This window comes from Vipera ursinii (genome assembly GCF_947247035.1).
Source record: "Vipera ursinii genome assembly, chromosome: 1".
Classification (NCBI taxonomy): domain Eukaryota; kingdom Metazoa; phylum Chordata; class Lepidosauria; order Squamata; family Viperidae; genus Vipera; species Vipera ursinii.
In genome coordinates, this window is record NC_139512.1 from 304,346,877 (window position 1) to 304,361,699 (window position 14,823).

A 14,823-nucleotide genomic window follows, 5' to 3' on the forward strand; every position below is an offset into this window, starting at 1 on the left:
ATTTAAATTTGTTGCTTTCTAGATACATTTAATTTCAGCAGAAGTGGTCGTTTTTTTTGGTGCCAATATCCATAAAAAGGATCAAGGCTTCAGTATGGAAACCAGTCCTGGAAATTCCCTGCTAGGAAGCAATTTTTCTTGTGGTGGTGAACCCTCTAGTCTAGAGCGGTGTTTCTGGCAGGGGAATTCTGGGAGTTGAAGTCCACTTGTCTTAAAGTTGCTAAGATTGAGAAACATTGCTCTCGAGAACGCTCCAGGATTTCTTAAGTATGCTCAGTGGGCACAGAATGCAGACTGACAGGCAGGGAGGAAATAAAAGTGAATGGAATGCCCTGGGAGATAGCATAGGTCAGGGGTAGGCAAACTCGGCTCTTTTATGACTCATGGACTTCAACTCCCAGAATTCCTGAGTCAGCTATGAAGTCCATGAGTCATAAAAGAGCCGAGGTTGCCTACCCCTGGCATAGGTGGTACCCTGATTAGAAGCATTACATAGTGCAGGTTCCACTTACTGTAAGGTTTTTAAATTAGTGCACTACCCAAACTCTAAAACAGACTAGTTAAGAAATACTTTGACCGTGAAGCTATGGAATTTTTTTTCTCAACTGGAAAGGTAATTGAAACCAGTATATTCCTGCTCATTTCCCAATTTGCATTTAATTTCTAAAGAGCAGTTTATTAGTTCAAGTATGAAGAGTGTTTTCTAGATTATATTTCTTCACAAGATTATAACAGCATATTTTAGTTAAAGAAAACACCACAGATCACTTATGTACCATGTTCTGAAATTACAAAATTGATGGTATAGCCAACCAGCTCAAGCAGAGCTTACTATATCTTAGGGATTAAACTAAGAACTAGTTTCTTTAATCAATCTTTGCATAATAAACTAAGCCCTGCCCCATATAATTACCTTTGAAGTAATTGGAACGAATTGCATAACGTTATGAGAACCATTTGATATTAGTGCTGATGTCTCTATATATCTTCCTACTGTATATTCAAAGCAGCAATTCACTCAGCATGTTTCTGGAAACCTGAATAGGAAGATGTTGCTGCTGCACTTGTGTTGCAGGTTTTCTTGGAATTGGAAGTCACAGAGACATAAAATATTAGGATAGATGAAAACAAAATGAAGATCCAAACAATATCCTCAAGCTCTCTCTCATTTTCATTTACCTTATTTCTTTTCTTCATCTACCACAATGCAGAGAGTGATCCTTATATGCATGACAAGATAGTGTACAAGATAATCTGCATTCTTGATAGCTGACTATGTTAATTAGCCTTTTAATTGGATATTTGCACATTCATGGATCCCATCTCAGCTGAAAATTCTTGCACAAGGAATTTGCAAAAAGCAAGCATTCCATATCCTGAAAATGAAAGTATGTAACACTTGCAGATTTGTATGTCAAGAACTGAAAAGTGGTTCATGGTTTTTCAGAGTGATCTACGTCAAGAGAAATGGGCCACAAATTCAGCTGGATTGGTATAATTCAGAGTTTAAAAATTTCCACATTTTATAAAACATTTCATCCCTGGAACAATAAGCTTTGCACGTCTCTGATCATTGCAATTCCCCAGAGACGGTGATAACTCTGTAATAAAACATTTGAGCATTATTTTCTTAGTAAACATTTCCTTGTTTCAGAAAAACCATTTAATATGAATTTTTATTATTGGCAAACTATGCATACTATTTTATACTTTGTGATTGGGAGGCTTTTGTTCTCATTAACTGTATTTAATACTACATAGTCCCATGTGTACACCACCACTTAATTTAGCATTTCATATGAAAAGAAATTATGTCACTTGAATGCTGGTTTCAGTAAGTTATTTAAAAGTTCTGCACACAATTTTATTCATACGCCTTGGGAAACATCTGGTTTCAAACCATTTTAATGTGATATTTTGCAAAGTGTCTCATTCAAGTGTGAAACAGGTGTTTCAAGAATAGCAGAAGTGTTTCAGTTTTGTATTAGAAGCAGGCTGACTCCTTAAATTTTACATCTGGAGCAATTCATCTGGCAACGCACTGCTTCTGAAGCTCTCGACCACGTTGTGCCTTTGCGGCCTCTGACCCGGCGCAGTTCCCGGTTGGCCCCTTGGTTTTCAGTGGACCTACGGGAGATGAAGCGCCGGAGGAGGGGCCTAGAGAGCATTTGGAGATCCAGTCGGTCCAAATCTAACTGAACACAGTTAAGATTTTTTACCAGATCTTACCTTGTGGCAATGGAGGTGGCGAAGCGTGCCTACTTCGCCACCCTCATTGCGTCCGCAGATAATCGCCCGGCCACCCTGTTTAGGGTGACCCATTTCCTTTTAAATCAGGGGACAGGGGAGGACCCCTTGCGAGGACAGGCCGAGGAGTTTAGTCAGCATCTGCTGGACAAAATTGCTCAGATCCAGACCGGTCTGGACTCCGACTGGGCAGTATCTGACGAGGGGGAAACGACGGGTCTGGCTGACATTATTTGGGAGGACTCCGGATGAAGTGGACAGGATCATGGGGAAATTAAGTGCCGCCATGTGTTTGTTGGATCCGTGTCCCTCCTGGCTGGTTTATGTGGCTCGGGAAGTCACACGAGGCTGGCTCCAGGCAGTGATTAATGCGTCTTTGAGTGAGGGGTGCTTCCCTGCCGCTTTGAAGGAGGCGGTGGTGAGGCCCCTCCTCAAGAAACCTGCCTTGGCCCCAGCTATTTTGAATAATTTTTGTCCTGTCTCCAACCTTCGCTTTCTTGCGAAGGTTGTTGAGAGCGTGGTGGCACGGCAGCTCCCGCTGGTCCTGGAGGAAACTGAGTATCTGGATCCGTACCAATTGGGTTTCAGGCCTGGGTACAGCACGGAAACGGCATTGGTTGTGCTGGTGATCTCTGGCGGGCCCGGGATAGGGGTTATTCCTCTGTCCTGGTCCTATTAAATCTCTCAGTGGCTTTTGATACCATCTACCATGGTATCCTGCTGCGACGTCTCGGGGGGTTGGGAGTGGGAGGCACCGTTTTACGGTGGTTCTCCTCCTACCTCTCGGGCTGTTCGCAGATGGTGTTGGCAGGAGGGCAGAGGTCAACCCCGAGGCCCCTCGATTGTGGGGTGCCCCAGGGGTTGGTCCTCTCTCCCCTCCTGTTCAACATCTATATGAAGCCATCTGTGGTTTCGGGGTAAGATATCATCAATATGATACCCAGCTTTTCATTTCTACCCTGAACCAACCCAGTGATGCCCTTGACGTGATGTCCCATTGCCTGGAAGCGATACGAATCTGGATGGGGAAGAACAGGCTCCAACTCAACCCGGCCAAGACTGAGTGGTTTTACGTACCGGCATCACGTGTAGTCCAGGATGTTCCATCTTTGGTTATGGGGGGACAGGTGTTACCTCCCGTTGATAGGGCGTGCAACTTAGGCGTCCTCCTGGATGCACGACTCAGTTTAGAAGTTCATATAGGAGTTGTGGCCAGGGGGGCATTTGCCCAGGTTCGCCTGGTGCGCTAGTTACGCCCCTATCTGGACCGAGATGCTTTACGTACGGTCACTCATGCGCTCATTACCTCCTGTTGTGATTCAGGGTCAGCCTGTGGGTTCGGCAGTTGGGTCGGACGATTCAGAGGAGGGTGTTGGAGAGGTTGCTGAGGGTGTTGGGAGAGCTTGCTGATGAGAGCCCTCAGACAGGCCCCTCCCATCTGGTTACGACGCAGACCCAGTTGTGTGAGCCTGACAGCGTGAAGAGGACCCACAGCTGGCCCTGTTCAAGGACGCCCGACACAGGAGGCAGTCAATGAGGAGTAAACAGAGGAAGGCAATGGGGCACCTCGGAAGGAGGCAGAGAGAAGCCACGCCCTGAACTGTTTAAAAGGGGAATGCGTGGGAGGGCTGGTTTCCTGAAGGCAACCGTTTGAATAGCTCCTGTTTCATGGTTTGTGTCTTGTTTTGCTCTGTTTTATGTTAACCTGTCAGTCAGGTATGAATTAAATCATATCCCCATTGAATATACAGTAGAGGTGACAAATAGATTTAAGGAATTAGATCTGATAGACAGGGTGCCTGAAGAACTATGGACAGAGGTTCGCAACATTGTACAAGAGGTAGCAACCAAAACCATCCCAAAGAAAAAGAAATGCAAGAAAGCAAAATGGCTGTCTGAGGAAGCTTTGCAAATAGCTGAGGAAAGGAGGGAAGCAAAAGGCAAGGGAGAAAAAGAAAGATACGCCCAATTGAATGCAGAATTCCAGAGAATAGCTAGAAGAGATAAGAATGCCTTCTTAAATGAACAGTGCAAAGAAATAGAAGAAAACAATAGAATAGGGAGGACCAGAGATCTTTTCAAGAAAATTGGAGAGATGAAGGGAACGTTCAATGCAAAAATGGGCATGATAAAGGACCAAAATGGCAGGGACCTAACAGAGGCAGAAGAGATTAAGAAGAGATGGTAAAATGACAAAGAACTATACAAGAATGAGCTTAACGTCCCTGATAATCACAATGAGGTGGTCACTGACCTCGAGCCAGACATCCTAGAATGTGAAGTGAAGTGCGCCTTAGAAAAGCTGAGCAACAACAAAGCTAGTGGAGGTGACAGTATTCCAGCTGAGCTATTCAAAATCTTAAAAGACGATGCAGTAAAAGTGCTACACTCAATTTGCCAGCAAATTTGGAAAACTCAACAGTGGCCACAGGATTGGAAAAGATCAGTTTACATTCCAATTCCAAAGAAAGGCAGTGCCAAAGAATGTTCAAACTATCGCACCATTGCACTCATTTCTCATGCTAGTAAAGTTATGCTTAAAATCCTACAAGCTAGACTCCAGCAGTATGTGGATCGAGAACTACCAGAAGTACAGGCAGGATTTCAAAGAGGCAGAGGAACTAGAGATCAAATAGCCAACATACGCTGGATCATGGAGAAAGCTAGAGAGTTCCAGAAAAACATCTACTTCTGCTTCATTGACTATGCTAAAGCCTTTGATTGTGTGGATCATAACAAACTGTGGCAAGTTCTTAAAGAGATGGGAGTACCAGACCATCTTATTTGTCTCTTGAGAAACCTATATGCGGGCCAAGAAGCAACAGTGAGAACTGGACACGGAACCACTGATTGGTTCAAAATTAGGAAAGGTGTCCGGCAAGGCTGTATACTGTCGCCTTGCCTATTTAACTTATATGCAGAGCACATCATGAGAAAGGCAGGGCTAGAGGAGTCAAAAGTTGGAATTAAGATTGCTGGAAGAAATATCAACAACCTAAGATATGCAGATGATACCACTCTAATGGCAGAAAGTGAAGAGGAACCGAAGAGTCTCTTGTTGCGAGTGAAGAAGGAGAGTGCAAAAGTTGGGTTGAAACTAAACATTAAGAAAACCAAGATCATGGCATCCGGCCCTCTCAATTCCTGGCAAATAGATGGGGAAGAAATGGAGGTAGTGACAGATTTTATTTTCCTGGGCTCCAAGATCACTGCAGATGGGGACTGTAGTCAAGAAATTAAAAGACGCTTGCTCCTCGGGAGGAAAGCCATGGCAAATCTAGACAGCACACTAAAAAGCAGAGACATCACCCTGTCAACAAAAGTGCGTATAGTCAAGGCTATGGTCTTCCCAGTTGCAATGTATGGCAGTGAAAGTTGGACCATAAGAAAGGCTGAGCGCCAAAGAATTGAGGCCTTTGAACTCTGGTGCTGGAGAAGACTCCTGCAAGTCCCTTGGACTGCAAGGCGATCAAACCGGTCAGTCCTAGAGGAGATCAACCCTGACTGCTCTTTAGAAGGCCAGATCCTGAAGCTAAAACTCAAATACTTTGGCCACCTAATGAGGAGGAAGGACTCACTGGAGAAGAGCCTAATGCTGGGAAAGATTGAGGGCAAGAGAAGAAGGGGACGACAGAGAATGAGGTGGCTGGATGGAGTCACTGAAGCAGTAGGCGTGAGCTTAAATGGACTCCAGAAGATGGTAGAGGACAGGAAAGCCTGGAGGAACATTGTCCATAGGGTCGCGATGGGTCGGACATGACTTCGCAACTAACAACAACAACAATAAATTTGGCAGGCTTAGTTCCAGCCTCTTGCCGTTTGTAAAGGGGTTGTCCCTGCCTTTTCTGCAGGGCCGGTAGTAGGCTGGTACAGAACACCTCCCATGTTGATTACTGCAATGCTCTCTACATGGGGCTGCCCTTGGAGACCACCCGGAGACTTCAGCTGGTGCAGAATGCGGCCGTGTGGGGGTTGTGATGGGAGCATCCCAATACTCCCATATTACACCCCTCCTGAGTGAGCTGCATTGGTTACCGGTTGCCCTCTGGGTGAGATTTAAGGTGCTGGTTCTTACCTTTAAAGCCCTACACGGCTTAGGCCTGGGATACCTGCAGGACCGTCTGTTCCCAGGAACGACTTCCTGTCGCCCTGTGCGCTCAGAGAGGGCCTCCTCAGGGTGCCGTCGGCCAGACAATGTCGGCTGGCAGCCCCCGGGGGGAGAGCCTTTTCTGTGGGGGCACCTGCCCTGTGTAATCAGCTTCCCCTGGATCTCCGGATGACCCCAGACCTCCAGTCCTTTCGTTGTGACCTTAAGACATTTCTTTTCCAACAGGCCGACCTGGACTGATAAGGGGTTTTTTAATATGGTTTTAAGGTTTTATTGCTTGTAGTTGGGGCTATAGATATAGTTTAATTTTAATTTTAATATTTGTATTTTACTTGTATTTTATTGTTGTTAGCCGCCCTGAGTCCTTTGGGCGGCATATAAGTCCCATTAAATAAATAAATTCAAGATCAAATGTTCTGCACATCTTTAGTTCTTTCTATCATTCAAAATCAAAGCCAGTTTGAATTATTTATCAAATTTGTATGCTGCCCATCTCACCTAAGGTGTTTTTGCCAGTAATCTTAAATACAATGCAGAAATAGCTGTTTTTACCATTACCTGTTAACAAACAGAAAATGTTTTTCAGTTTATACGGTTATGAAGCAAGAATCAGTTCTGAATTGTTATATCTAGACACATGAATTGATTCACAAGCATCCTTGTTTTTCCAGTAGAACATTTTATCAATGTTATTTGCCAACTAAATAATACACCAATATATAAAGATTATACACTGCTAACTTAACAGAACATAAAATTCCACAACCCCCCCTTCTATATAACAACATTCTTCAACCCATCAGAGAACCCCTTCCATTTTTAAGCAATGTCCTAAAGATTTAAGAAAGGAAGTCATAAATATATGACTTGAGCATAGTTTAACCTTTAAGAACTCCAGAAAAGAACATATATATTTCCTCACTCAAATTGAAAGAAAAATAAATAGAAGCTTTCAATGAAAGCATATAGTCTACTAGCCACTCTGAAGTGGAGCCCCCAAATCCTTATAAAACTCAGTTTAAATTTTAATAGTCCACTTGATGCCATCGTGCATCCATTCCAAAATATGCCCAAATCCAACAGATACATTCCTCCTGTGATACGTGACTGGAACATTCATTTTATTTCCAGATATTCAGTCTGTTTCCATGGTAACACTGCGGGATTCTTTGGCTACCATCAGTCGCATTAATTGACTGTGGAATTTCTCGATTTTCTTTACATCTTGAGCCTGATCTGTCCTATAGAGTAGACACTGAAAGAAAAAAAGCATAGGGAAAAGACTAATCAAGATTTATCTGAACATAATTTTAAAGATACACACACACACACCCCTGCTATGCTGTTTCATTGTGGCCGTGGGGGAATGTTTCTGGGAAGGATACATAAAGAATGCCAGGATTATGTCAATACTATATGTTTCCAACAGAGTCACCCATGGCATTAAGATCTTCTACCCGCTCCCAAAAAGAAGCACCTTTTTGGACAACAGTGCTGGAAGTACAAGAACAATTTAACAAAAGCACAATTCAACACTATGCTGGAATAAGCAATGATACAAGCACTCCTGTATTTTGTCAAAAATGAAAACCATCTGGATAAACAATAAAAAGTGATTGATGATCCAATGCTGTGTGATAAGCTCTCAGGTTCGATTGCATTCAACATGCCAGATGAATAAAGCCAACTACTTTCTATACTGTGATTTTAAAAATATACCTACCATTTTTAAGAACATCTGGAATCATTTTAAAACCCTGAATCTCGTTGACAACCAGAGGAACTGTGGAATTAAATTTTATTGTACACTGCCCAGCTCCCTCTGTGAGAAAGATGGGTGGGTGTTAAATATGATAAACAAAATAAAATAAATAATTTGAAAGGAAATCGCCAAGAACCAAGAAACAGAAAAAATCAAAACGGATATCACAACAGATGACAGAAATTGTCAAGAAGTGAATTTAAAGCCAAGAATATCAAAGTTCTCAAGAACATATTTAACAATTTCAGAGAACTGTTTTTTTTAAAAAGAAACCATGTTACAATGACATCTATAAAGATACTAAAGATTTAAGCAGTAATGGGATAAAGAAAAATCTTCCAAAAGAACCTCAAACCGGGGAGATTCCAATCTCAAATTGATATGCTCAAGGATATCAATGGATGGATAGTGACAGATTCAAAGAAGTCAAATTTATAAAGAAGAAATACAGGAACTCCTTGATTTACAACTGGTCACTTACCGAACATTTGAAGTTCCAATGGACCCCCCTCCCCTCCAAGCTTCTTATGACACAGTTTCAAAGTTCCAACATCATCTCCCGTTCCCACATGATCACATTTTGAGCATTCAACAAGCAGTCCACATTTACAGCCGTTTGCAGTGCCCAATGGGCATATGATTATGATTTACAATGGTTTTGCTGAAAACTAGTATTTACTTCCTGTTCTCCAGCAAAAACTGCTCCACAGTAAACAATGAGTAATTGCTTAATGACTGCACAATTTTCTTAATCACCACCATGAAAAAAGTTGTAGAATCGGTTCAGTTCACATGGTGACCCACTTTCTGACCATGACAATTTAGAACTCTAATTGCAGGCCCAAGTTACGACTGTCAGTTTGGGGACTGCTGTATACAGTATTGAAATTCTGTACATATTTCAGACAACTAAAGGACTTAAGAAGATACTCCCTGTTCACATGAATTGCTAGCACAACCAAATGAAATTAGATGAGCACGCTGGTCATTACTAAGTGAGAAGGCTACAAGTATCGATGGAATGCCTACAGAAATATGACAAGCAACAGAAGACAAATCAGCTGATTCTAACTCAACTATACCAGCAAATCTGGAAACCGACATAGCGGTCAACATATTGGAGCTTAGTCTATATACCACAATCAAAGACTTAACAGAATGTGCAAATTATCATACAATACACGTTAGCAAAATAACTTTCTCTGCAGGTTACAGCCATACATGGAAATGTGGGATGATGAAGCTAGTTTTAGAAAAGGAACAATAGAAAGGAAGAATAGACATCATTGCTGATGCGTCCTGGTTAACTGAAAAAGTCAAACACCACCAAATATAAATCAATATATGCTTTGCTGATTATAGAAAGACCTTCAATTACGTCAACCATATCATGTTATGGAATATCCTTAGGAAAATGGGAATCCCAAAACATCTCAACTTCTTCATACAAAGCCCATACTTTATATGACACAGGAAGGAAAGCCAGTCTATACAGAACATAATCAAAAGGACTTATTTTAGGTTTGCAAAGGAATAAGACAAGGCTATATACCCTCTATTTATTCAACCTACATGTGGAAAATATATTGGGTGAGGCTGGACTGGAAGAAGAGGAGCATTTAAACCTGTAGGAAGAAATATCAATAATCTGCACTACGCTGATATTAGTCTGATAGATGTCAAATGATCTGGAAGTTCTAGTAATGGAAGTCAATGAGCAGAGTGAAAAAAGGGCCTATCATTAAATATAAAGGCCAAACAAATGATAAAGCAATCAGCCTTAGAATTGATAACGAAGACAGTGATGTGGTCAATAGCTTCTGCCTTTCAGGATTGATGATGAACAATAAAAGGATCAGCTTTCACCTCGGAACTTGGAAAGGTGGCTATGAAAATCTTGGAAAAGATATTCAGATGCTATGATCATAGTTTTCACTCGAGGCACAAATGACCTGGTTCAAATAATCATATTATGCGTACATTAAGCAGACTGTGCTTGGTTCAGATGTCCATAACATTGGGAAAGAAAAAAAGAGAAAATAAGAAGATAACCAATAGCAAGGTGAGTGGACTTGATTACTACAGCAATAGATGTACTGTTGGGAGACCTGAAGCACCAGGCTGGAATTAGATTAGAGGAGAGGTCTATGTCAGGGGTGTCAAACTGCCGGCCTGCGGGCCAGACACATCATCCAGAAGCCACACCCACCCCATTGCCGGCAATGGCAAAACTCTCCCGATACGTTGCGTGACGTCACATGATGTCGCGAGTTTGACATGTCTGATCTATGTGATCACTCAGAGATAACATTGTCTTGATGGCACATAATCAAAATGTTTTTAAAAGTCTAAAACACAAATCTTGCTCTTCATTCTCATATCTTGAGGACATAAAACAACTGCTAAAATATAAATTTACAATGTAAATTAAACTGTTATGATGTGAAAGACCTAATAAAGGAGAAGCAGTGATTATGAGGACAAAATATATAAAAAGGAAGTGCAATTGCTCAGGACCAGATTATTATTTTTTAAATAAAAGTAAGGACACATTTTAGGAAAGGTGGACTCCCAGTGACTAAATAGGCACTTTTATGTAATTTGCTTTGCAACAATATTAATCTAGTCTGACCTTACTTTCTACCAGGATATTATTTCAATATTCTATCTATTGTCTTGGAATTTTTTTGTGGCCGCCTAAGTCAGCATTAACCAGGTATGACTCTGGGTAGCTTTTCCAAATTCAGCCATGTTCCACCTCCAACTGTGTCACATTATTAATAACATTAATATGAATCCTGCTGGTTGATCTAGACTAGCATTTTGTGTTATATATGTAATATGCAATAATCAACATGTCTAATTAAATCAAAGGTAAGCTCTCTCATAATTTTTGAACCATTCAATAAATAGGCTTACAAATATGCAGAAAAATTACACATTAGAATAATGTAAAGATTATAGCTGAAATAACTGAAGACAGCAAATTGAAAAATATATATATTATAAATATTTCTGTTTAACAATTCCTATTTAGAGCAGACAGCTTCATCTGGATCTAAATACCCAACATTTTTTTTAAAAAAATAAAGATTTTGGAGGGAACAGTTTTTTGTTTTATACCACACTTAAGTTGATTTTGCATATACTTAAAAGGGGTTTAACTATCAACTTCATGATACTATTTTACAAAGCACTATCTGAATATGCTTCCCTGTGTTCAACTGCCTTTCAAAACATATTCACTCTGTACTTGGGAATATTCACTGCTACTTTGAAATTGGACAGACCTTTTAATTTAATAGTATTATTTAATCTTGGGGGCTCAAAATTTTCACTGGCAACTGGGACAAAATAAATCACTTTCACATCCTAGGCAGCTGGTTACTCACTATTGGAAGATCAGAAAGGATAGTATGGATCTTTGAAATAATTAAAATTATTCTTTAGTGCAAAGTTTAAGCAGAATCAGCTATCTCTAACCAGGATGTCTAAAACATTAATGTTCTTAGCAGTTTAAAAAGATATATTAAATATATGCAAAGATCACACTTCCCTTATAAATAACAGAGTTGGAAGGGACCTTGAAGGTCTTCTTATCCAACCCATTGCTCAAGCAGAAGACCCTGTACCATTTCAGACAACTGGGTGTCCAATCTCTTCTTGGAAATCTCCAGCGATGGAGCACCTATAACTTTTGAAGGCAAGTCATCCCACTGACTGTTCTGTCAGGAAATTTCTCCTTATTTCTAGTTTGGCTCTTTCCTTGATTAATTTCCATCCATTGCTTCTTGTTCTGTCTTCAGGTGCTTTTGAGAATAGGTTGATCCCCTTCTTTGTGGCAGCCCCTTAGATATTGGGATACTGCTACCATGTCACTCCTAGTCCTTTCTTTTTATTAAACTAGACATACCCAATTCCCGCAACTGTTCTTCATGTTTTAGACTCCAATTTCCTAATTTACCTTTGTTGCTCTTCTTAATTCTATCCTTCTGTTAATGCAGCCTAGGACTGTGTTAGCCTTTTTATCGACTGACATGCACTGCTGGTTCATATTTAAGTAATTGTCCTCTAGGACTCCAAGATCCCTTTCACAGTTACTACTGTACTATTGAGCCAGATACCACCTATTTGATACTTGGCATTTGGTTTCTCTTGCCTAAGTGTAGAATCTTACTTTTCTCACCATTGAATTTCATTTTGTTAGATAGGGCCCAGTATTCAAATCTGTGAAGATCCATCTGGATTTTGACCCTATCGTTTGGGGTGTTGGCCATTCCTGCCAGCTTGGTGTCTGCAAATCTATCCCCTCATCTAAATCATTTATGAAGCTATTGAATACTGGGCCTAAGACAGAGCCTTTGATTTTGTGTAAAACAGAAGATAAATGCTTTTTTTATTTATATGGTTATTTATTTAAAAGATTTGTATGGCTGCCACTATACATAACTCTGGACATTAGGATTCTAAAAATTCACATTTATTCTGAGGTACTGCTTTTAAAATGCTAAAGCACTAACTCTAAAAACAACATATATTATAAAAATGATTTAAATGCTTCTAGGTTTACACAACTGCTTCTCTGAGAAGTATTCAGTAAATCAGTTGATACATCCACCAGTTTTTCTCCTAAAACGATATTGAAAATCTGGTTTGGACTCAAGAGAATTTAAAATTGTAAATTGTATCACCTAAGTTTTACTTACAACAACATCATCTGTTACTTTAATACACAGATTCCCATCACAATGTCGGTACTTGAGTACGACTCGGACCTGAAATGACACAAAAATCATTTTATAGAAAAATAAAATAGCATCAATACAGGTACACTTTCACAAGTTAATTTTAAAGGTGAAAAAACATGGCTATTTGCAAACCTGCGTTAGTGCCAAGTTACACACAGCATTTCAACCCTTAGCCCTTTTTCATCTGAGTACTCCAAACCAAGGCCCACTTGAAATGAACAAAATCAACAAATGGATCTCCTTTATACATTGCTGCATAAACATACAGGAGCTGATTGTCTAAGTTTTGCACAACTCACGCAACAACCGCTACAAAAGAATCTTAATCCAAGAGTGAAATTTATTTATTTATTTATTTTTGGGACTTATATGCCGCCCTATCTCCCAAAGGACTCAGGGCAGCTTACAACAATAAAAAACAACAATACAAAAATTAAAAAACGAATTAAATAACAGCCCCAAAATAAATTAACTACAGTTAAAAATTAAAACATATTTAAAAACCCATCATCAATCCAGGTCAGCCTGATGAAAGAGAAATGTTTTGAGGTCGCGGTGAAAGGACCGGAGGTCCGGGGCCATCCGAAGCTCAAGGGGAAGCTGCTTCCAAAGGGCTGGTGCTCCCACAGAGAAGGCCCTCCCCCTGGGGGTCACCAGCCAACATTGTCTGGCCGACAGCACCCTGAGGAGGCCCACTCTGTGTGAGCGCACTGGGCGATGGGAAGTCGTTCCCGGTAGCAGACGGTCCTGCAAGTATCCCGGGCCTAAGCCATGTAGGGCTTTAAAGGTAAGTACCAGCACCTTAAATCTCGCCCGGAAGACAACTGGTAGCCAATGCAGCTCACGCAGGAGGGGTGTAATATGGGAGTATCGGGATGCTCCCATCACTACCCACGCGGCTGCATTCTGCAACAGCTGAAGCCTCCGGGTGGTCTTCAAGGGCAGCCCCATGTAGAGAGCATTGCAGTAATCTATCCGAGAGGTAACGAGTGCATGAGTGACCGTACGTAGGGCATCTCGGTCCAGATAGGGGTATCCAGAAATATTGGTATTCAAATAACAAAAACACTATAAGTTCGGAAGACTTCCTATCACTGCAACATATTTACTACTTACTATAACGCTATCAGAAGAGTTACTTCCAAATTAACTCCAGCTAGGACACATGATAAAGAGGGATGCATAAGATACGCAATACGCTCAAGTGTCACAAATTCAATACACCGCAAAAAAATAATAATCATCAAAACTTTTGATTAATACCTTTCCATTCTGAGCGAAGTTAAAGCTTTTCTATACTTGCCAACTTCAGAAAAGCTAGCAAATTATTACTACTTCGGCATCACTAGAATTGGAAAACCGCCCTAGTGGCTTATACTAAGTGTGCAACAAATACCCCCAAACCATGCAAGTCCAGAGAGTCACCAACCCCACTTCCCTCTGCTCGGCTTTTGAATGAATTCCCGCCGACCTCTCCTCCACCGACCCTCCACGCCTCAAATAACCTCCACTGCCCCAAGTACCTTCATAGGGTCGGACAAATAGAGTTTCTCCGCTGCGCGAGTGAACTCCTCCCAGGTCTGATAAAGCGGCATAGCTGGGTCCCTTTCGCGCAGACCGGGAATGTACAGCTCAGCACTCTTAACAAGAAGTAAGATGGCGCTTTCAGACGGCCCACATGCAAGCAAGGAGTTCTCCTATTGGGTAACCTCAGAATTATCACCAATAGGGAGGCTTGTTATTCAAACGTGGCTCCCTCCCCTCCATCTCCGCCTCTTCCTGCTATAGGAGCGGGAGAGGAAAAATTCTACCGTGTAAATGAGACAAGAGGAGCGCCGTCTTCCGGAGTATAGCGGTCGCGGAGCAGAGCACAGCGCCCCCTCGTGGTGTAGAGAGAGAGGGGTGGGAAAACAACCTCCCTCGCTGCCGCGGATCTGAGTCCCGGCTCTTAAGGGCCG

General features: G+C 41.4%; 1 protein-coding gene across 1 annotated transcript; it reads right to left on the minus strand.

Annotated features, from left to right (window-relative positions):
• Nucleotides 1-6,847: 6,847 nt before the first annotated feature.
• On the minus strand, nucleotides 6,848-14,496 carry SRP9 (signal recognition particle 9). The gene is made up of 3 exons (XM_083358816.1): nucleotides 14,389-14,496; nucleotides 12,824-12,892; nucleotides 6,848-7,610 (listed from the first exon to the last, which is right to left on the minus strand). Exons 1-3 carry the CDS (start codon nucleotides 14,458-14,460, stop codon nucleotides 7,491-7,493), a joined length of 261 nt encoding a protein of 86 aa, XP_083214942.1. The 5' UTR covers nucleotides 14,461-14,496; the 3' UTR covers nucleotides 6,848-7,490.
• Between the last annotated feature and the right edge of the window lie 327 nt (nucleotides 14,497-14,823).

Coding starts and splice junctions, on each gene's coding strand:
- SRP9 (XM_083358816.1), bottom strand. CDS start 14,460: ATGCCGCTTTATCAGACCTGGGAGGAGTTCACTCGCGCAGCGGAGAAA. Junction 12,893..14,388: donor ATTTGTCCGACCCTATGAAG/GTACTTGGGGCA, acceptor GTGTCATTTCAG/GTCCGAGTCGTACTCAAGTA. Junction 7,611..12,823: donor AAGTAACAGATGATGTTGTT/GTAAGTAAAACT, acceptor TTTTTCTTTCAG/TGTCTACTCTATAGGACAGA.